The sequence below is a fragment of the Lissotriton helveticus genome, chromosome 8, assembly GCF_964261635.1.
Source record: "Lissotriton helveticus chromosome 8, aLisHel1.1, whole genome shotgun sequence".
In the NCBI taxonomy this organism is placed as follows: domain Eukaryota; kingdom Metazoa; phylum Chordata; class Amphibia; order Caudata; family Salamandridae; genus Lissotriton; species Lissotriton helveticus.
This window is the reverse complement of record NC_136069.1, coordinates 228,794,391-228,818,036: the sequence shown is the minus strand read 5'-3', so window position 1 is coordinate 228,818,036 and position 23,646 is coordinate 228,794,391. Positions and strand designations below refer to the sequence as shown.

The window sequence follows — 23,646 nt, the reverse complement described above, 5'->3', positions numbered from 1 at the left end:
GCAGTGCAGGACATCAGATGAATTCTCATTAATTAAAAACTGCAGTTTTCTGACAGCACAAAGGACAGAAGCCTCATCTGACACTTCAGAACATTGGCCCAAGACTACCCTTTTCCAAACCAGCAGCAGCCTTCAATAGAGGTGGCAAGAACGTTCCGTTCACTGCTAATCTGGTCAGAGAACTAGGGTGCGATTGTTTTGACCAGGACTTTGTAGTTGGAGGATTAGAAGCCATATAAAATTCACAGTGCTTTTCTTTTTCTTTTTGACATTCTGCTTTTGAAAGAGGTGGTCTCTACTGGGATGCTTCGCTTCAAGTGGAAGAGGGAAAGCGGGCTTCAGGAAGTTCCATGACCAGCTTGCCAGCACCGATTACTAGCACTTGGACAGCTGAGAAAACAGCCAGGATAGGCTGTCGCTCAGCTCATCTGTCAAGAGGCTTTTACCACTAAATGCAATTCTAAGTTGGCCTAAAGAAAGTGCTAGCAACTTCCTATGTCTTCCTTTTTAGGAGTGTTTTTGTAAAAAAATAAAATAAAGGGAAATGTTTAATTGAAAACATGGATCAGGTCCCTCTGGCTTGTCACTCACAATCTTAACATAAGGTTGCCAACAAAGGAGCTTGTGAGGACCTAACTGTGGTTCAAGACTTGAGAAACTGGGCAAGGAATCCCAATTTCTGACCGAGAAACAAATGTCTTTGCAAGTCTTGACACTAGAATGGTCCAGATGAACTGAATCCTTCATGAAGGTATGAAGGATAATATAGAATAGCTCACAGAGAAGGCAAAACGGAATAGACACCTGAGGGCTAAAGGTAAATCAGAAGCAGTTAGCGCCTTTTCCGAAGCCTTCCTCAGGCAATCACCCCAGTAAGGGAAGCTTAAGAGCTTCCAGACCTTTGTACAAGGTGAGCAAATACATGCTCAACAGAATCCTGGGCAGAGGTTTGTGTCCATCAGAGTCACGTTCAAGTGCCTGGATGCAAGCCTTGCAGTACAAGTCTACCGGGTGGAACATGGTGTGCTATTATTATTGGGTTAATGCTTGTCCCGTAACCTCTATCCTCGCCGCCGCTCCACCTTCCTGAAAGAACAGTGTCCAAAAGAGTTCCTTTCCTCCCATCTATTTCTGGTACCTGTAGGGATATAGAGATTATTATCTCTGTCCTATACCAGTCCGACCCCAGTCTACTTGTCCTGTATTTTGTGCTTTGACAACACACACTGTTAGGCAGTAAATATTTAGCTTATGAAAAACACCCCATACGCAGAATAAACTCTAGGTTTAGGCAGGAACATTCTGATCATGGGTCTTTAAATTTCCCCAGAATCCATTATGACGTTCCTCGCTTTGGGAGTTCCACCATCGTTAGGCGGTTTAGAACTTGGCTGGCCTGTATGTTTATTTTCACTACCCGGGCATGTACAGAACCAAAGATGCACAGAAATGCACTAAGTCCCTGCCAGCAAAGCTGTTAGTTAGGACCATACATACAACAAATAAGATTAAGGTAATCAAGAACAGAGATATCTCAGGAAGAAAATTCCCTTTTTGAAGTTTGTATATACAGTGAAGCAGAGGGACTTAATAGCTAAAATGAGAAAACCTTTGATAAACCCAAAATGAAGCACAGCCACCATGCTGAATAAAAGCAATAAGAACTGCAAAGCAGGCACTATTCTTCAGCTATAGAGGGAATGTAAGGAACTTAAGACTGGCAGCTTTAGGCAAAACCAAGAGGGGACAAAGCCAGACACACAGAAGACTGCATAAGAGGTAGCATATGTGTGCGCGGGCACGGTTGTAGTGTGTGTGTGTGTGTAGATACACGCAGACACAAACATGCACACATGCACTGACATCTTTCAGTGAAATAATAAAAGTTCTCTCTGTTGCTCTCTTCACATCCTGTAGAATAAAACCGCAAATGACTTTCGTTGCTGAAGTACTTACCGGTATTTCCACTGCCCACAGCTCCCCTCCTATTTTGACCATCATCTGCATGACAACTTTGGTAGCGACGCTCATCATCATCTGTTGCTTGCTCAAGGTCCTGGTCACAACACACTGACTTGGGACAGGGCTGTCAAGGCTGAGATACTTTTTAATGGCATCGTAGCAATCTTTCTGGTTTGATGGTAGGATACAGAACACCTGTGAAGGAATCAGAAAATATGGTTTATTCAAAGGCCAAAAATAGTTATAATTTCAAACAGAGAAAACTAAATACAGGTGGTTATTTATTAAGTTTGCTATTGAACAATTTTGCTCATAATTGGGAACCCAATCATCCTAAATGACAAACGGCCCATTTTGTAACAATAGCATAGAAGAAGTTAAACATTTATTTTTCTTCTGCTCAGCTTATGCTAAACCTAGAAGGCCCTGGTTCAGACCTATTTCATTTCCTTGGACACAAAACACTTGAGAGAAGCTAACCGAATTTTATGGGCAGATTATAGTATTCCGATTGCACTAGGCCTCAGTAGCTACCTACAAGTCATCTGACAATTTAGGAAATCAGTGAGAATTTCGTTCTAGCTCTTTAAATTGTCTATCATACTATGTATTGCTGGTCAACATGATTGTAGTAAATTGAAGCATTTGTCCATATTCTTCCAATTTTGTACTGTAACAAATATAGGGGCAGATTTACAAGCCCCTTGCGCCCCTTTTACGCCGCCATTGCATCACTTTTGTAACACAGCGGCGGCGCAAAAGATGCGCCATGGTGCGGGGTACTTACATCTGGGAGATGCGTCACGTTGTAAAGCCCTGCGCCAGAAGGAGGCGTTCCTGGGCAGGGGGGTCGTTCCAGCACAGGAACGCCTCCTAAAAGTGGCTGAGTGAAATCTACAAGATTTCACTCAGTCACTTTTGGGCATGCTGCGTCAAAACCCTGCGCCTGCTTGAAGCAGGGGTAAGGATTGACGCAGCATTGTAAAAATAGGGGCCCCCAGAGCATTGCTGGAGCTGCGTCACGCTTGCGACGCAACTCCAGCAATGCACCGCTTTTACGGCACAGATGTGTCACACAGCTGTGCTGTTTTTGCCCCATGGTGCGCTGCATTGTAAATGCGGTGCATCCATGGTGGCGGAGGCATGGCACACAATAAGTGGTGCATCTCTGCTGATATGCAAGGATGCGCCAGTTATTGTAAATCTGCCCCTTTGTATTTTAGAGTGATGAATGAACGATTGAAATGAAATTAATGAAATGAAATTAATGAAATGAAAAGGATTCTTATAGAGCGCAACACATTCACCCAAAGGTAGCAAGGCGCTAGATAGGTGCAATGTACCTTTTATTTTAATTAAGAATGTATTTGAGGTTTTTATCTTTTTATTGTATGACATGTTCTATGGGCTTGATCCCAAAATAAACATTACTACTACTAAGGGGTGCATAACAAAAATATGTTCAGTTCATCCACTAGGGCATGGAAACGTATAAAGTATGTGTTCTGGTTCAATGGACTCTTCACTTCCCATGAAACAGAAGCAGATATATGGGGGTGCCGCTCATTCACAGACTCTGCTACTCATGAGGATTGTTCCTGGACTACTGTTCCCAGCTTGCTCCCTGAGGCTTCTTTATCTGGTGTGAGCGGTTCCGCAGTCGGCGGTTACTCAACGCGCTCCCAGTAAGACACAGCCCAGGTGGAGGACTCTAGCGTGCTTACAGCGTCAGGAGCCTACCGGGGGACTGCGAGGACCAGCATTCTCCACTTTGCACAGCTGGTGCCTCTCCCCCTGGCGGCCACACCCTCTGTCTCAAGCCCTTAATACCTTTCGCGACACCCGCTCCGCGGGTGCCGCTCATTCACAGACTCTGCTACTCACGAGGATTGTTCCTGGACCACTGTTCCCAGCTTGCTCCCTGAGGCTTCTCTATCTGGTGTGAGCGGTTCCGCAGTCGGCGGTTACTCAACGCGCTCCCAGTAAGACACAGCCCAGGTGGAGGACTCTAGCGTGCTTACAGCGTCAGGAGCCTACCGGGGGACTGCGAGGACCAGCATTTTCCACTTTGCACAGCTGGTGCCTCTTCCCCCGGCGGCCACACCCTCTGTCTCAAGCCCTTAATACTTTTCGCGACACCCGCTCCGCGGGTGCCGCTCATTCACAGACTCTGCTACTCACGAGGATTGTTCCTGGACCACTGTTCCCAGCTTGCTCCCTGAGGCTTCTCTATCTGGTGTGAGCGGTTCTGCAGTCGGCGGTTACTCAACGCGCTCCCAGTAAGACGCAGCCCAGGTGGAGGACTCTAGCGTGCTTACAGCGTCAGGAGCCTACCGGGGGACTGCGAGGACCAGCATTCTCCACTTTGCACAGCTGGTGCCTCTTCCCCCGGCGGCCACACCCTCTGTCCTCACGCACTTTACTGGCGTAAGCACCCCGGCGACGCGGGACGCGCGCGGGGCGGAGCTCGGGGCGAAGACCGGGCAAAGAGCGGGCTGTTTGAGGCCGTTCGAGTACGGTTGAGTCCGGTCCGGGTCCCCCCCTGGCATTATCTCTCTTAACATACGGAGCAATGTGTACAAGAGAAACAAGGAGCAAATCATCTCTAGCCGCGGCAGGAGCCGGCAATGGCACCATTGACAACTACTTTGTCAAAGCCGGATCACTTTTGGTGGAGGAGATAGAGGTTCTGGAGAGACGAATTTTTCAGGAAATAGACTGGGTTAGGAGATCCTCATTGGGGCCACTGGCACAAGCCAAAACACCGAAGGGGAGGCTAGAACCTACAAACAGTGCAATGAGGGATCCGGGAGAAATTCAACCACCCAGTGTCCTAATAACTGACCCAGACTTTACAATCGAGGCCCCTAGTGACCTCGACGATTTGAGCTTAATGGCCCTCCCTAATATTCAAACACTTCAAGTTTCACCTGGAATCCCGCCCCCGTTACTTGAATTTAACACAGCGCCAGCCAACGACAAAGAGTCTAGCTCCGATAGAGACAGGGGGGCCAGGGAAGGCGCAATACAAAAAAAGAAGAGGGGGGGGGACAGAACAAAGTAGGAAATGGGATAAAGACAACAAAATCCAATCCACCGAGGGAAAACGGGGCGAAAGGAGGCACCACAGATATTAACTTAGAGAAGCCTGGTATAACAATTTCCCCCTTAGTTCACAGTCAGACGGACGTTTTAGCAGCTACAAATTCCGTCTTAGTGGACAATTCCAGTGATGATATCACACTGGCGGATATTGGCACACTCTTTAGATCCTTATTGAGCCCGCTCGAAGCTCGCCTGATTAAGATCGAAGCTAGGTTAGTCAATATTGAAAAATCTACTGTTCAATTAGCTGACTCGATGAAACCCGAACTAAATGGAGCCAAAGGAGTCAAAGGGGGGCCTGATCCAAAGTCCAAAAAGGTTAGTGAATCTACCTCAGCCTCAAATAAAAAGCTAATTACTATTGATTCTCAAAATCCACAATCCAACCTAAACAAGACATCGCAACTCCCGACTGGCCCCTCCATAAATACTGCTCCTTCAAAAACTCAGCTGATATCAAATTTAGCCCCAATTACTAGTCCCACATCCAAAGATTCTGCCCCTATCCCGACTGACACTAAGGGTGATTCAACATTCCCAGGAGGAAAACACCATCTCATTACAAAACCCAAACCTGTCAACCTCCCTCCGGAGGTATCCCCCTACACATTGATTCTGGCAGGGGTACCCGAACTAAAATCCATGGCAACTGTATCAACTTCTTCACTTAGGAACAAGGTTATTAGCTGGTTATCCATATATAGACCACTTCCGAGAGGTACAACCAGCGACATTTCCATGGTGAGGCGGGTTCCATGGGTGGGATATTCTAGAAAATCAATTAGGGGAGACTGTATTTTGGTCACTTTCAGAGAGCCGGGCACAGCTGCTTACATTTGTGACTGGGCTTCTGACGACCAAGGCAGTAACATCCAAGCCCTTCCCCTCTCATTCTTTTATCCCTCAAGTTTATATAATTTGGAGGATCAGAGATGGGGGCAACATCAAGAGTTGCTGGATGATTGGGAGAGCTGTCGCAGGGAGAGAAGTGTACCATTACATCATAGGGGAAGACCTTTTGACCACTTCTTACCGTATGGGGAGGAGGAGGGTTGGGAGACCATTACCAGGAGGAGGGGCGGGGCCGAGGAATTACGAGAGGGATTCCGGGGCCTCACAGAATGCACTACCCAGCCCACTTTCCCACCCACAATAGATACAGCAGCCTGGAAATGGTGGATTGACGCTCTGAGATTCAGGGGAGTGAACTTCCCGTACCCCATTGGATAGGGAATGGCACAACCCCGGAACAAACACCACACACAAGGGCTCAAAAAGAATTGACACCGAGTCTAGCTCTGGAGCCTAGTTTAGTGGACTTAAATGAGACTTACACCAACACAAGATTCACTCTGAGGCTTTCGCCCCCTCCCCAGACGGTTACCCTGGAGACTAGCGGTGCCACCACTACCGTAAAGATCCATCTATCACTAATTTATATCCCATGACTCTGATTTCATGGAATGTCGCTGGATTGGCCAGTAAAATTGATTGTCCTGAGTGGGTTGCTTTCATTAATACAAAAAATATACTACTCTTCCAGGAGACTTGGGCCCGTGAGGAACTCCCATTTCAGGGATATGCAATATTCTCTAAACCCGCCAAGTGGGGGGGAAGGGGCAGGCCATCTGGAGGACTGGCAACTTGGGTAGCATCAGACCTAGGATGCCAGGCTAGCTGCCTGGAGACAGACTCCGATGATATTCTAGCCATCCTATTAGAGTGGCCAAATTCTATCAAACTGGTCATTGTATTCAAGACCGGTACCCATGTCAAGAGAATCCAACACTATAGAGGAACTCTCTGCGTTCCTAGATGGCATCCCATGGGAACTTCACTGCCTGGTGGGAGGTGATCTAAACTCCCAGTTCGAACCACTATCAGGCCTACGAGATGGCCCCTCCCTCGAGGAAGATTCTTGTTGGCTTGTCCCGGCAACGGTGGCGCCCCCTCCCAGAGCCTGGTCTCCCCTTGCCCTGCAGATAACAGCCCTTACCCTAAATCAGGGTCTGAGGGCCTGTAACGGGCGTTGCAAATCAGACACGCCAAGTATCTGCACCTACAACAAATCTGGTAGCGAATCTAGACTGGACTATATCCTCGTCAAACTATCAATGTGGCCACAAATAGTTGACTTTAAAGTCATTGAGAGATGGGATAGTGACCACAACGCCCTGGAAGTTTTTTATGCCTTACCGGGGAAGGAAGATATGCTGCTTGGTCCAAACAAAGACAAGTCAGGTCTTCTACTAGAAAACAACCGGAGAAAAGTCAGGTGGGAGAAACTGGCTACTAGCGTTGAGAAGTTATCAAAACTATATGCAAGAATTATCCCGCTCTTAGAGAGGGCTTTCCAGATAGGGACGAATGTTGGAGAAGGGGCAAATAGAGAAATGTTGGCCCAGACCCATGCAGAACTAATTAGTTCCCTGGAGCAGGATTTATTTTGAAAAGCAGGGGCAAAAAAAGGACCAATAGTTAAGAGGACCTGGTATAATGCCTCCTGCAGGGATTCAAAAACCAAATTGCTACTCGCAATTAAGGGGCGCAAAAGCAGGGAGGAAATTCAATCGATGAGAAGGTCCTATAGGAAGCTTTTGGTGAAAGCTAGGGCCGAGTGGGATCAACAATATTGGGAAAACCTTGTAATGTCACTTGCCATTAGAGACTCGCGTAAATTCTGGCGAATAGTGTCCAACGGATCAGAGGACTTATCTTCAGCAATAGAGCCTAACATAGCTCCCAGCCTATGGCAGAGTCACTTTCAGGCATTGTATTCATTGGAGGAAGGGTCTCCAAACGTAACAAACAGCACGATAGTGCCAGACCCAACTGGAGACCCATCACTGAAAAAGAGGTGAGGGTGGCTATAGCTGGGTTGGCTGCAGGGAAAGCCCCTGGCCTTGATGGGGTACCCGGGGACCTATTTAAGCAGGAACCAGGGATATGGGCCCCTTACCTCACGATGATATTTAACGCTGTCCTGGGGGGAATGGAGGTGCCGGATACTTGGCTGGGAGCAGAAGTGGTTCCTATTTTTAAAAAGGGTTCCCGACTGCTCCCAGCCAACTATCGTCCGATCAGTCTCATTGATATATCCCAAAAGCTTTTTGGAAGACTGATCCTGGACCGGCTACAGAACTGGATAGAGGAGACGAGTATCCTGATTCCCTACCAGGCGGGTTTTAGACAGGGGGTCTCCACAATAGATCAAATCTTTAGACTGAACCTTTTATATTGGAGGACAGCACTTATTGAGGGCGGCACCTTGTATACTATTTTTGTAGACCTGCGTGCCGCCTTCGATTTGGTACCTAGAGCAAAACTGTGGAAAGTTTTGGAGGAGATGAACGTCCCGGGAGACATCTTGGCAATCCTGATGAGATTACACCATAACAACTATGCCCGCGTTAGGTGTGGCAGAGGTGGCAATCTTACCGAAAGGTTCCCCGTTCGCAGAGGGGTGAGACAGGGTTGTGTGCTTGCACCGACCCTGTTTTGCCTCTTCGTGAACGGGGTAATTGCTCACCTGACCAGGATTCCCAACACTGATGCCCCAAAATTGACTGGCAGCAGGGTGCCCGCAATTATGTTTGCTGATGACACCCTGCTGCTGTCCAAATCCCCAATGGGCTTACAACATGTCTTGGATGGTTTATGCAGTTCTGCTCAGAGCGGGGACTCGAAATTAACCCACAGAAAACAAAATATATGATTCTCAATCCTAAGCCCCGCAACCGCCCACCGCCCAAGTTGGGAACAGTTCAACTGGAACGGGTACAGACAATTGAATACTTGGGGATCATTCTTAATGAAAACTTAACGTGGTCGGCCCACCAGTCAAAAGTCAACATCAAATTGGCACAGTTGGTGGGTGGTACTATGAGACTAGTGAACAAATCTCCCTACCGGCCACTTACCCCCATTATTCACATCTACAAAGCACAGGCCCGGGGGGGTGTAACGTACGGGGGCGAGCTGTGGGGCCATATTCCATCATATAAACTATTAATTATTGAGAACAAATTTCTGAGACAGATTGTTGCCCTTCCACAGAGTACTCCTTTACTCCCTCTCAGGCTGGATATGGGCCTTCGACCAATAACGGAGGAGCTGGGGCTCAAACCCTTAGCTTTCTGGCGGCGTCTATGGAGCAGTCCAGACCTTTCAAATTACAGAGCTGAGTTACAGGAATTTTTACAGTTACCCAACGCCACAAGAACACCCTGGCTGACTTACATCAAGGGAACTTTTGAGGCAATTGGACTCTCTGAACTATGGCTGGACCCAGCAAATACTTGTACTAAGATCCCCAAAAAGGTACTCGCGAGAGCTTATTACGATGACATGCTCCTTAGAACGGCTGAAGGTACCCATGAGGGATCATTATCAAACCAGTTTATAAAAACCAAAGATTCTTACCAACTAGAAAGTGTCCTAGATGCCATGACTCCGGCACTAACCAGAAAATTATTCCTCCAATGGAGATATGGAACTCTCCCTCTGGCTTCATTCACAGCATCATGGTCTTGTCGCTCCTCTTCAGAAATTTGCCCGGCATGTGCCCACCCAAAGGAAAACAATGTTCATGTGGTTTTCTTTTGCCGGGCCTATGAGAGGAGCAGGAACTACTGGCTAGTCCCCCTGCTCAGAAACTTGGGGTTCAGAACTTTTTTACCAGCGTACAGAGTCTTAAAGTCAGATTTAACTCCCACTATTGTTTTTGCATTATCCAAATTTTTAACTTCAATGTGGTACGCTCGATCACGTTGTATAAAGAGACTTGGAGACTCGGGACAGATTTGAATTATTGGCACATCCCGTTTTTGTATTCTTTTTAACAAAACTTCTGATCACTAATGTTGTTTAATGCGTTTTTAAACTTTCTATATGTGTAATGTATATCTTTTATGATCATGTGATCGAAATAAAGATTTTTCGAATCGTATATCCATCTAACAAAACACAGTTAAAGTGCAGATATGGTTACGAACTAAAACTGAAAGACCACTGAAATTTGCAAGGCATGGTTAGGAGCACAATCAACAACTCACACATCAACAATGCAAACCATAACTCTCCCAACAAATGCAATACTAATGAACTTACCCATACCGAAACAGATGTAATTACAGGTGCTGTTAATCTTCTAAGATGTTGATGGGATTATGATCTTAACCATAACTCAAGAATTTCAGTGTGTGTGCGCATAACTGGTTTGGTCAGCCCCAGAGCCACTCCTCCCTGACCCGCCCACACGCCTGCCCCCAACCAGGCATACACTCCCACCCGCCCCCAACCAGGCATACCCTCCCACCCGCCCCCAACCAGGCATACCCTGCCTTCTGCTTTTTGCAGTGCGAGAAGCAGAAACATATAATGGTATTTAAAATACCATTTTATGTTTCTGCTTCTCGCACTGCGAGAAAGCAGTGGGGCGACGCTCCTCCCCCCTAATGGTGGAGCCACCCCTGGGTTACTCACTCCACTTTTCTCCTACTGTTATGTAACGGGCCAAATTCCATGTTCATAGTCTGAGAGTGCAGTAGTCCCCCTCAACAAAAAAGTTCCTGCCTTTCTCCCCATAATTATCATCAAACTGCACTGCTCGATGCAAACGGAAGATCTTCGCCTCAAGCGTTCTGGACCATCTCAAGGACTCAGCTTTTTTCGAAGGGTGCGATACCAACAGTCTAAGCTGGCTTCAGTACTAAACATTCTGTGACTGATAATGTTGCAGTAATGCAAACTGTAATTGATAAGTATGTGGTGACCAAATTGCAAGTGGTATACTGTCTGTTTGCCGACTGCTCTACTGCTTTTGATAAGGTTGATAGACTCACCCGATGAAACTGGTGAGATTAGAGATCTCTGGTGCCTTATTAAGACTAATTATTGTACTTCACACATCTACCTGGTGCAGAGCCCTAATGGGGTAAGACAACAAACGATGAAAAGATGTTCTATGCTCATAGGTATATCTACAGTGCTCCAGTTGTAGTGATAGGACAGTGGGTGGCGGTATAGCAATATTGTTAACACCATACCATGTTCCTGGGGAGAGATTACGCTATTTGAAGGGGTGCAGTGGACTACAGGTGGTCAGCAGATGTCGAGTAGCCCTTGCTTTGATGCTAGCCCGTATAAAATGAAGGATCAATGGACCATAATGGCCAGTGACCCAACTAAAAAGACACAGAGGTCGAGAATAAAATGTCTCACTTGAATGGTGAGTTAGTTTCACACCATGAATCTCGGGAGCGGGGTGGTGGCGTAATTGGCACACCCTTAGGGAGAGAAATGACAAAATCCAAACGTTTACACATTAGAAGAATATATAACATATAATATTATATATGTTAATCTGTCCAAGTGATCAAACAATAAAATATATTTTTTTGAGACACTTAAGACATTTTTTATTATCACTATCACCTATAAATCACTCACTTCACGTCTATTTCACAAAAACCTGCTCCGCAGTAGATCTGGCGTTGAAGCACACTGGGGAGGCACTCGGCCTCTCCAGTGGGGCCCTATGATGAAGCATGTCACCAGCCAGGGTGGTGAGTGAGGGCTTTTTATACTGACCTGAGCGGGGTCATATACTCATTGTTTTTTGCTCCATTTGTACTCAAAATAGTTTTTTGGGACACTCTTTTCTTACTAAGCTTTTAAGTCAAAATGGTCTGAAACATGAATGTGTTTTAGCTCCACTTTTGCTTTCCTTATTTCTTAGTTATTTACCTGCCTGTTGTAATAATATAAATAATCCCCCCTCAAAAAATCGCGCTTTAAAACATATTTGTTTTAATGTACACCGATGACGTGGTCGTTTTCGACCTTACACTCATTGGTCTTCCGTGAAACCTGGTTGTGCTTTTTAAGAATACAGAGGGTAATTTTTGGAAAATAAATATTGGACTTGGCCCTTTCTGGCAAAAGTTCCTTAAACTGTTTGCCTTCCTTCTAGACCTTTTTCTGACATAATGTTGCCGACTTAGATGCTTTAGGCACTTTGCCACTGCTGATCAGTGTCAAAGTTCAAGTGTCCCCTGTATAAAGTGTTATGGTAATTGATTGTCCATAATTGTTATGTTTGTCTTACTAGTAAAGTCCCTAGTAAAGTGCACTTACTAGTAAAGTCCCTAGTAAAGTGCACTATATGTACCATGGCTGGTAATGCAAATGCGCGCAGTTTGGTAGCTGCCTTGTTGTTCTGATAAGTACACCTACTTGCCAGGCCTTACCTTACCTTTATATGCACATCAGACACCCCTATAGTAGGCCCAAGGTACCCCCCTTGGGCAGGGTGCAGTGTATGTGAAAGGTAGGACATGTACTGAGGTATGTACCATGTCCAGACAGAGAAATAATGCCAAATTCGCAAGGCCATCAAGGAGAATGCTGTGTCCCATGTTTCCAGCATATCTTCCCATAGGCATAAGATGGAGAGGTCGAGTTTAGTGTGCCTGAACTCAGAACTGAATAACACATGTTTGTGAAGATGGTTTTTTAATTGTGTCCTTAGAAACCACGTTTTTAAAAGTGGCTGGTTTCTCGTCTAAAACCATCCTGTGTGCCTCTGTCTGTTTGTGTATTGACCATCTGGGTTTGGATGTGACAGGGAAGTGTCCTGACCCCAGGGAGGAGAAGGTGAGACAGCAACAGGCTGGCCTGCATTTGATGGGGGGAAGGAGTAGCCCCCTGGATGTGAAGAGGGCTGTGTTGCTGCCACAAAAGGATGACTCCACCTCCTGCTGAGCGTCTGGGCCCCAGACCCTGAATATCAAAGGAAGAGGGTGTGCACTGGCAGGAAGACACCCAGGTCTGGTTTGGACCGAGGTTAGAGGCCCCTGAACGTAAAGACTTCAAAGGCATTTAGGGGTATAAGTGTAAGAGCTGAAACCCCTGAACTCAAGACTGAAATCCAGATTGAAACAGGATTGAAACTACTTTGTGTTCAAGAGGTACCTCTGCCAAAGAAGAACAGCTGAAGAGACTGAAGAAAAGGAATACCCTTGCTGTGTGTTCTGGGGCTGGCCTGCAGTTTGCTGATTTGACTGAGGAGAGGTTAAGGGACTTTGCTGTGTGTTGTATCCCCCTGCTTGAGAGGACTTTGTTGTGTGCTGTGTCCCGAAGTAATTTATTTCCAAAGGCCCGAGGAGAGCTGGTCCCCCGCTGTGGAAACTCAGGAACATAAAAGTTTCCAAGTGTGTCTCAGCGACGCCGTGTGCGTGTGCTCTTTGCACGCCTGAGACTGCCGTGTGGTCCGTGGTGCTGTTTACGAGGTGCCCCGTGACAACACTGCCCCGTAGCGTGAAACATCATCCACTGTGGAAAAGTCAGCCCATAACGCACCTGATGCCCAGGCTGCTGGCGCAGGACGCCTCTTAGTTCCCATCTTGAACAATTACCAAATAAAGAGACGGGCGCTGGAAGCAGGAAAACAAGAACAGAGTTTTATTTTTCATGAGGAGAGCCTGTCATTTCGGACACTCGCATAGTGTCTTCAGGAGGTGCTCCCTCCTCCCACCCACCCCACTCCCTATCCACTTTTCTCTGAGGCTTAGTCTTTTATACACATGTTTATGATGCACAAACATTCCTTATTACAATAAAGACACTTTGAAGTAGGAAAAAACATGCTTGGAATCCCAGCTTCAGGCCTATTCCCATACCAGTCGGTCAGATGTCATCCTCCCCTCCTGAATGTAACAAGAGATTGTGATCTCTCAGCCGAACATTCCTACAGGACACGAGGGCAGGAGGGGATGATCAGATCAAAGGTTGGGCAGGCGATAAGATCGGGCACTTCGGCTGGTGTACCACGGTTTTGTTATGCTGGGCAGGAAAAGGGGGGGGTGGTGTACATTCACGAGGCTTGGTCTTAGGACTTGGGACCGGGTCGAGAGGCCAAGTGCAGCCGGGGGGGGGGGGGGTCGTCAGCTGAGGGGAAGGGTGTTCTTGGGAGGAAATGGGGGGTGTGGGTCAAGCAGGAGGGCTACTTCTAGAGCAGGGTCACGCAGAGGGAGAGGGTCTTGTGGCCGATGCATGAGCAGTGCGCGCGGGGAGGGGTGCCGGGAACAAATGGGCAGAGAGGCCATGGTGCCTAAAATGGCTGTCGTGTACGTGTGCATGGGTCTATGCTGGCGGGATAATACAGTCAGGGTTTAGCGATATCCGTTCTGCTTACAACAAGGGGTACAGTGAACACAAATGAACGCCGCTTATGTACATATACATTGCCATTTTCAACACCACGCTGCTGCATAGCTGTTTGTGGCCCAAGCCGTCATCGTAACTGAGGCTGTGAGGAAAGATCACCGCCGCCGACCCGAGCCCCAACGTGCTAAAAGCTTGCTTGAACCTAAGGACTGTGTCTCAGTGACACTGTGTGTGTGTGCTCTTTGCACGCCTGAGACTGCTGTGTGATCCGTGGTGCGTTTACGAGGTGCCCCCTGACCGCATTGCCCCTGCAGCCTGAAACATCATCCACGCAGCTGCATAGATGTTTGTGGCCTGAGCCATCATCGTAACTGAGGCTGTGAGGAAAGATCGCCGCCGTCGGCCTGAGCCACAATGTGCTAAAGGATTTCTTGAAGCTAAGGAAGCTATGAGGTGAAAGGGATCGTGATCGTTGTTCGTCGAAAGGAATCTGCCCAAGATCACCAGCGAAGGAGAAGGCAGTCCTCTAACACGTCCCGCTACAGCGTCGCCTAGCAACAGAGCTGCAACGTGATCGGGATCACCTAGTAGGACGTCCGATGAGCAGAGGGAGAGAGCGAGGCAGAGCAACCCCCAGGTAAGGCTTGGACTCCGGTCGGGAGCCGCAAGCGTGTGTAGCCTGGTGAGGCGTGCAGGGGAGTACAGGAGTGCTCCGAGCTCTCTCCTGCTGCTCCGTGTTTGACGCGCTGAGTCCCCAAGCAGCCCGTACCTGCCCAGTAGTACTGGGACCGCCCTTGTAAGCGTATGACCGTTGTCTCTGTTGTTGGGGCCTAGTGGTGCCCGAGTTGGTGCCCGAGTTGACCGTGCAGATTATTGACCACATTATTCTTGCATTACGAACTGCCTGATTTATGCATTATTGACCGCATTATTCTTGCATTACAAACTGCCTGATTTATGCATCATTGACTGCATTATTCTTGCAATACGAACTGCCTGATTTGTGCATTTCTTACTGCATTATTGTTGCATTTCGAACTGCCTGATTCTTGCATTCAGGACTGTCTTCGTACTACATTACGAACTGCATTCCGAACCGCCTAGTACTGCATTAGGACTGCATTAGAGATCTTGAATTGCTCATTAATACCGCAAGAACCTACAAGAGATTGCTGGCCTAATAACCAGCAAAGTGAAATATTATGAATACGCATATGTTGGATTTCTATCGTTTGGTCTCATTGTATTCCTTTTTATAAAGATACCGCTATTTTTATGAAGCCAAAGTGGTGTCCATTTGTGGTGTTATCACTGTGTTACTGGGAGTGTGGTTGCAAATACTTTACACATTGCCTTGGAGATAAGGCTGGTTGCTCGTGCCACGCTACCGGGAGGTGAGCAGGGGTTATCTAAGAGTATGTCTCTCCTTACCCTGACTAGAAGCAAGGGTCCCTATTAGGACTAAGGTACCTACCTCAGCCAACTACAGACCACCAAGTTCTAACAATAAACATTACTGAAAGCAAGATGGTAACTTTAAGAGGAAAGAGACCATACTGTCCCTTTGATTGTAAGTTGAGTAGAAGGCCCGTGGAGGTGGAAAACAACATATACATATTTAGGGAGGGCCTTTTCCCAGACCCTAGAAAGCACCTCTCACTTTTCCCATATAGGGCTCAAGGCAACATCTCACATAGGTGCCTTAACAACACTTTATTACTCTATGGGTAGGAGACATTTTAAAACTATTTTAGATATTTATCTGGCGAAGATACCCCATATCCTCTCTTATGTGCTTGAAGTGGTCTATTTTAATCTTATTCTCGGGAGGCTCCTACGTAAGATAGTATTCACGAGTCAAACAACTTCCATCCAGGCATTGCACTTAGAATTTTCCCTACTCAGCGCCTATTCCATATCTTTGGCACATGTTATTAGATGGGTGTTAGACCTGTCAGCCCTTTGGGTGGTCCCTCCTATTATTTATTTATTTTTTTGTCCTCTTTTTGCCCCTCAATTCCTTTCATTTTTATGTCCACTGGAATTTTTTTTTTTGGTGTTGTCCCAGGGGCTAGGTACTCCTTGACCTTATAATTCCTCATAGGCCTAGAAATCCCTCCTTTTCCAAGGGCAAGTTTAGTTACACAAAATGGTGGCTAGTAACTGCCATAACTGTTTACCTTAGGGAGTGGACCCATAGAACAATACAGGAAAACTCCAGAACCTTCCTGCAGGTTCCGGAAGCCTGGGGTTAACCTATAAAAGGGTCAGTACCAGGGCGGCCATTTTAGAGGTGCCATTCAGAAAGGGTCAGCTGGTGTGCAGGCTGTGGCGCTAGGTGGGGTAGGGCAATCAGAGGGTGGACTTCTTTTTAAGGGTAGCCTCCTTACTGGATTCACCACCCCCCCTTTCCCTGCAGACCTAACCCAGTTGGACTGTAGACCTGTTGAACCAGGACAGGAAGTCTGCTTGAGTAAAAAGGTCCGACCCCTAGATTGGGGTGGGTTTGAGAGACTTTGAGGAGGGGAGTGGAAGACAGCCCTGCTGACCAGCCTTGGAGAACTGGCCAAAGTCTTGAGAGAAACTGCAAGGCTATCGGAAGGATCGAGGGAGTTACCTATCCCTTCTGCCTCCTCCCTTCCTCCTTGCATCCACCTGCTGCCTGTGCCAGACCTACCGGGAACCCTTACCGGCACACAGAAGCGTCGCAGGGGAAACCCTTCTCTGCTCGGGGAGATCCTGTTGGGGAGGTTCGTGACTGCTGGTGTGCGACTCCTTTATCTCCACCCGGGTTTGACTGTGGGAGAAGGTGCCGTTGTGGGCGGCTGAGGTAGCGTGACGGAGCGGGAGCCAGGTTGAGGCTGAGGTGGCGCGAATCCGCGCAGGCTCAGTACGGTGTTCCTTCGTCTGGAAGAAGGGGCGGAGTATTAGCTGGGAAGTGTCTGCTGGCGCGCAGGACTGGAGGCGTGTTGCTGTTCGTCTGGAAGAAGGGGCGGCAACCGACTGGGGCCACTGCTCCCCCGCGCCTGCCCAGTGGCGCGATCTGCTGAGGGGTTGAGGAAGACGACGTGAGTGGGAGCTCGACGGAGGAGGAACCGGCGGCGCCACTAATCCAGGGCGGCCTCCCCTCAGTGCCGGCTTGGCTGACATTCGGCCTGGCCATCGAGGGAGGCGCCGCTGGGTGAGAGAGACCTGTGGCGAGTGCCGGGTAGCTGCAACTGCGCAGTGACGGCGGAAGTAACTGAAACCCTGTTGGTACAAGTAAGGAGGGAGCAGGGGATTGCTGTGGGTCCGGGGATTGACATCCGAGGGACCTGGAGGGGAGACCCGCCCCCCTTTTTGTACTGGAAGCACGGAATTGGCGAAACCGAGAAGATTGAGCCCAGGAAGTCACCAGGACTCGGGCTATAAGGGGTCAAGAAAAGCGAAGGGGGGTTGACAAAGCAGAAGAAGCCAATTGAACCCTTTTAATACCAATGTTGACTGGGTTTGTTGCTTAACCTTTTCTTTTACAGAGGTGGAAGGGGAAGAATACTCTGAGTTCTATGTGTCAATAACTTGATGTACTTTGGTGAATCAGATTGTAGTATTTAACTTATCAACTGGACGCCTGTGAATATTCTTGTGATTCCTTCCCTTTGTAGGTGACAGACTCTGCTTCATATCGTACCAAGTCAGTTTAACCAAAGGAAGTTTTTATAGAAACCATAATGCTGTATTGAAACCTTTGAGTTGAGAAACAATGTGTAGCTGAAAGTCATTAGAAAAAGAAAAATGTTTAATGTGAGAAGTGTCAAAACAATCAGATGAGATAAGTGAGAGTATACAAAAGCTTTTATAAACGTGAACCTTATTTTTCCAAATTGGTGTAGTGTCATTTTTGATTGGATGGACGCTGGGATACTATATGGGTGAAACGCAAGCTTAACACTTTTGTCTCTGGAAGGTCCTTCATACTCTGTGTCAGGCTATCCTTTGGGGCTGGTAACCCCAGGTCCAATATAATTGGTGTCCAGCGGTGGGATGAGAACTGTGCTTGCGTCCACTCAATAGTAACGTAGTGTACTCCACAGACCTACATCTGGAGTTTTCTCCTAGCGGACTCCCTAATTATATTTTTGTTTTTCCAAATTTACTCCTGGTGGTGGGTGGAGGTAGCTTCTAATTACCCTCTCAACTAATTTCTTCCGAGTGGCTGTCCCTGACTCATTGGCAAAATGGAATTTGCTCTGGAAGAGTTAGAGACCTATACTGTGGCTCAACTTCGAGAGTTTTGTCAAAATATGGGAGTGTTCTTCAAGCGTGGTGCTAAAAAGGGGGAAATCCAAACCAGCTTGAGGGCGTGGGTGGCAGCTCACCCAAATGGGAAGGAGGAGGAGGAGACAGACCGGGACACTGTCATCGGGATAGATGTGTTGTATCAACCTGAGAGGGAGAACCTACTGACAGGTCCCAGAACACTCTCAAGGGAGGGCAGCAGTGTTTCCGTGAGAAGTTTGACTGAAGCCGAACTAGCGGACAGGAGGGAGAAAAGACAGCTGAAGTGGGAGTTAGCCCCGTTGGAAAAGGAGAGGGAGGAGCAGAAGATGGCTCATGAGTTGAAACTCAGAGAGTTAGATCTCAAGGCCCCACAGGCAGGGACTCCCCATACTCTTAATGGTGGCAGCGAATCCAAAGATACAACCAGGGAACCCAGACCCTATTTACCAAAGGACGTAGTTGCCAGCTATAGCACAGGGGATGACATCGCCAAGTGGCTGGCCGTCTATGAGGTCTCCTTAAGAGCCCATGGGATACTGGAGAAACACTTGGGGGGTGGCTTGTATAAATACATGCCTCCTGCAGGAAGGGATACACTCTTGGCCCTAGAGCAGGGAGAGCAGAACCACTACCCCACCATGAAAGTGGCGCTGATCAAGAAGTTTGGACTGACCCCAGAGAAGTATCGGCAGAAGTTTAGGGGTAGTCACAAACTAGGCACACAGAATTGGGTGGATTTCTTGGACTACGCAAAGAAGGCATTAGAGGGATGGGTACAAGGCAGCGAGGTGAAGGACTATGAGGGGTTGTATGACCTTATTCTCAAGGAGCACCTACTCGAGAAATGTTTTCCCGAGCTGGGACAACACCTAGTGGACAGCAAGCTGACCAGCCCCCGGAAGCTTGCTGAGGAGGCGGACATCTGGGCTAGTACCCGGGTGTCCTCAAAGGGGACTGGAGGGGATTCCCAAAAGACCGGACAGGGCGCTCCCCAGAAGAAAGAGGGGGGAGACAAAAAGAGGGAGTTCTCAAAAGGCCCCCAAAACAGTTTCCAGGGAAAGGGAACAGGATTCACCCCTAAGGCTAACCCGCCCAGAAACCCTCATCCTGGCCAAAGTCAGCAGCCAAGGGTTGTCCACTGCTTTGAGTGTGGTGGCGTTGGACACTATAAGGGAGATGTCAAGTGCCCAAAGAGACCACCCCCTCCCACTGGAGGAAAGGCCCCGGGAGTAGCTAGTGTAGTGCTCGGGGAGGAGTTGCCCTTAGATAAGGGGGGGAGTGGGCGGGTGTCACCTTAGTGTCCCTGGGAGATCGGGAGATGGTTCCTAAGATCCAGGTGCCCTCAAATACTACAAAGTATGGGCAGTGGGTCACCCTCAATGGCCAGAGAGGGGAGGCTCTGAGAGACACAGGAGCCAGTATGACTATGGTAAGGAGTCAACTGGTGTCTCCAGAGCAGGTGATTCCACATGTACTCCACCCCGCCGCGATGGCTGACGGCAGATTGGGCCACTACCCTGTGGCCGAGATTCCATTTGAGTGGGAAGGGGTAGCAGGTTCACTTCGAGTTGCCGTAAGCCCTGCCGTGCCAGTCGATTTTCTGCTGGGGAATGATATGGAGCACAATGCTTGGAAGGAGATGGAATACCGGACTCATTCTGAGATGCTGGGTACACCTGACTGGGCCTGTGCTAGCACAAGGTCCGCGACTACCCGGAGGGAGAGTTCGCTTGGACTGGAGCCTGGAACAAAGGCCCAGCCAGCTGCCAGAAAGGGAAAGAACCAAGGACAGGAGAAGCCTGCCTCGGCTTCCACCCCCCATGAGACAGATAGGCCACCTGCGGTGGTGGACCAGGAGTCCGTGGAGGGGGAAGTTGTCTCCCTGGAGAACCTACCTATCCCTGCTGAGTGACATGTGGAAGGAGGGCCTACCAGGGAGGAGTTTTGTAAGGGCCAGAAGGAGTGCCCTACCCTTGAGGGACTGAGGTGACAGGCCGAAGCCCAGGCAGCAGGGAACGTTACTGGGAATTACCATATTTACTGGGAGGATGGACTCCTCTACAGGGAACCTAAGGCACCCGTGCACGGTTCATCACAGGCCTTGGTTGTCCTGCAACGTTACCGAGCCTTTCTTCTAGAATTGGCTCATGAGATACCCTTGGCAGGACACTTAGGACAGGACAAGACCTTTGCCTGGCTTGTCCCCCACTTTTACTGGCCTCAGATGAGGGTGGCATCCGACACATACTGTCGGACATGTGTATCTTGCCAAGCCAGTGGGAAAACAGGGGCAAAGCTGAAAGCTCCCCTGGAACCACTTCATGTCGTTAGCACCCCCTTCGAAAGGGTGGGCATCGACATTGTGGGGCCCTTGGATCCACCAACTACAGCTGGTCACAGGTTTATCCTGGTTCTGGTGGATCATGCCACACGGTACCCAGAGGCCATCCCTCTGAGGACTATTAAGAGAGATCACCCACAGTGGCCAAAGCTATATAACACCTGTGCATCTCCTGGGTTCCTCCTCAGTCTGTGTCCGGCTCGAATGGAGCCTTCCAAGGCAGGATCTTCTATAGACGCGCCCCAATGGGTTGTTTCACCACCACCAACAGTGTGTCTTGACAAACTTGCTTTTACCTTCAGAACATCCAGACTCCAGCAAGCTTAAAACACCTCATCCAACCATCTGCCAAACTCTCTCTCTCTCCTCAAACCTCAATGGTGGCTGTCTCTCCCTGCATACAACTAGTAGAACACCAAGCAGATAATACAGAATTTAAATCCATAAAAACCTGGTGTATTCTTCAAGGTCTCTTTTTTTAAGTCCAGGCCTCAAATATTTAGACCTCCTTACCAAAGGATATAAGGATCCTTCCCTCTACCACAATCTTAATGAAACGCTTGAGCACACCTTTGAAGACTAGTCTGGTGAGGCTGCTTTTAAGAGCAGCACCAAGGGCCTTATTATGAGTTTGGCGGTTTGCCGCAGCCGCAACTTCAAACCCATTTTTGAACCGCCCACCAGATCAGTAGATTTCTCCTGTCTGGCGGGAGAATTTTTGGCGTTTCCATGGTGGTGCATGAAGAACGTCAAAAAACAAACTGAGTGTCATGGACTGCTGAATACCATGCCGCGCTGGTACTGGGGAGCATGCACATAGGAGGGCACATGTTGTGCCCCTGTGTGCATCTACATGGTGCAGAGGCACAAGGGGGCCCTGTTCCTCACGTTGCACTTTTCATGGCGGTCTCACCGCCATAAAAAGTACAGCTGTGAGGAAACTCGTAATATGCTTGATGCATATTGCGGCTTCAAAACCGCAGCAACACCGCCGGGGTGGCTGTGGTCCCAGAGCGGCCGGACCGCCCTAGTCATAATAAGGTGGTCTGTGGACCACCAGACTCGTAATAAGCCCCCAAGACTCCAAGTCGGGTAGTGTGCACTTTTGAAATGCTGGCAGCTAGCCAGTTATCAAAAATGCTTCTCTGCTGCCTGCAAGGTATCCCACCCCCTAGGCCGCATACAGCACTGCTAAGGGGGTTAACAGGAGAATGCATCTAATCCTAACTCACGCCCCCGGCCCTAAACCTGTCGGGTACACCAGTGATCAGGTCACTGCATTCACGTCTCACTCTGTAGAGAGGAGACCCTTACAATGCTGGATATCATTTATTACAAGTAGATTCAGGAAAATGCGTGCACATTAAACTATAATCATGTGCTCATGCACGGAATTCCCTAACAGGAGCTTCCTACTTTTTTTAAGTTAATTTTTTGACAAATTAAAAATATATCGGTGTTCTCTGTGCTCGCTTCCTTTTTATCTCTAAACCAAGGTGCTAGTTAGCAGCACCTTCGATCAGACTACCGGCTCTGTCCGAGTACCAACATCCAGCCAGCCAGGTGAGTGGGAGATGGGAGATAATTTTAACCTGCGACAGGCCAGCAGGTGGCACTATCAGACCAGCGTGCAAGCGGAAACAATTAAAAGACAAACCCACGTCGAACTTTTTCACTAAGTAGCAGATGCTTAAAGCCACTTCTAAGGTACTACTGCCAAACATGTATAGCCTGAGAGGCCTTCCCTGCCTTGAAACGGGAAATGTTCAAATACCTCCCTTTTAAAACATGTTTATTGGTTTTTAAGAACGGGTGCACAAAATCCCAAGAAAATAGCTCCAGCAACAAATCTAAATACAGACCTGTAATTACCTAGGAAGCTAAATTTAATGAAGCTGGGTGCCGGAAGCAATAGAGGTGTGGTAAATTTAACATTTACGTGACATGATATAGCGGCGCAATAGTCGCTTCTTGGCTCTAGTAAGAAGGAGGAGAATTCAAGCAAGAGGAGAAAATTAGACATTGAAACTGCAAGAGTGGCGAGTCGGTGGGAAGTCAAATAGCCTTATTTAGATTGAACAGTGATTCATGTTGCCTCCTGCCAACACGAAGGTTGAAAATGTTCAACTGTAAAGGGTGAGGGCCTGTGACACCTACCATAACGATACGAACACGAGAAGGGGTGTCAGTGAAGTAATGTAAATGGATTGTCAGCATTGACACAATTCCTCAATAACCGTTCCAGTACCGAAAACATTCACATGCCAATTTTTTTACATTGCAATCAGTGAGCAAAGGAGGGTAGTATCTTTTATTGACGTGAAGCCCAATCCATAAAGCTCTTTTATGAAATCCTACTTGATGCAGGGACAAATGAATGAGTAACCCTGCATGCAAAACTAACAGATGATTCGAAAATTAAATTTTGCACATGGACGTAGAGGGCAAATTAGACAGGATCTATCAAGAACAGCGTTCCCCATACTTAAAAAAAACTGTTAGTATACTTGCATCTAAAAAAAAATTCACCTGTAATTCGTGTAGTCTGTCTGTAACTGTGGTGTGGGGGTGTTTGGACAAAACATCCAGTTTTACATATCGTGGGGCATAAATATTGTTACTTTCAAAATACTGTAGGATAGAATATCACTGAGAAGAATATTATTTTTATGGCATATAATATCGTTTTCAAGAATATAGTTGTTCTTAATATTGTTTTCTTTACTATAGTTTAACAAATGTTTTTTTTAAATTAATTTTAAAGTTTAGTTAATATATACATTTTAGATGTTAGTATTGTTAGTATAATT

The 23,646-nt window shown here is 47.7% G+C and overlaps 1 protein-coding gene across 1 annotated transcript in view; it reads right to left on the bottom strand.

Moving 5' to 3' along the window:
- Window positions 1-23,646, bottom strand: part of PIWIL4 (piwi like RNA-mediated gene silencing 4) — a 413,451-nt gene that overhangs the window by 87,796 nt on the left and 302,009 nt on the right. Inside the window, exon 15 of the mRNA XM_078655965.1 lies at window positions 1,957-2,157. Within this exon, the coding sequence (XP_078512091.1) occupies window positions 1,957-2,157 (201 nt within the window). The remainder of the gene's footprint in view (window positions 1-1,956; window positions 2,158-23,646) is intronic.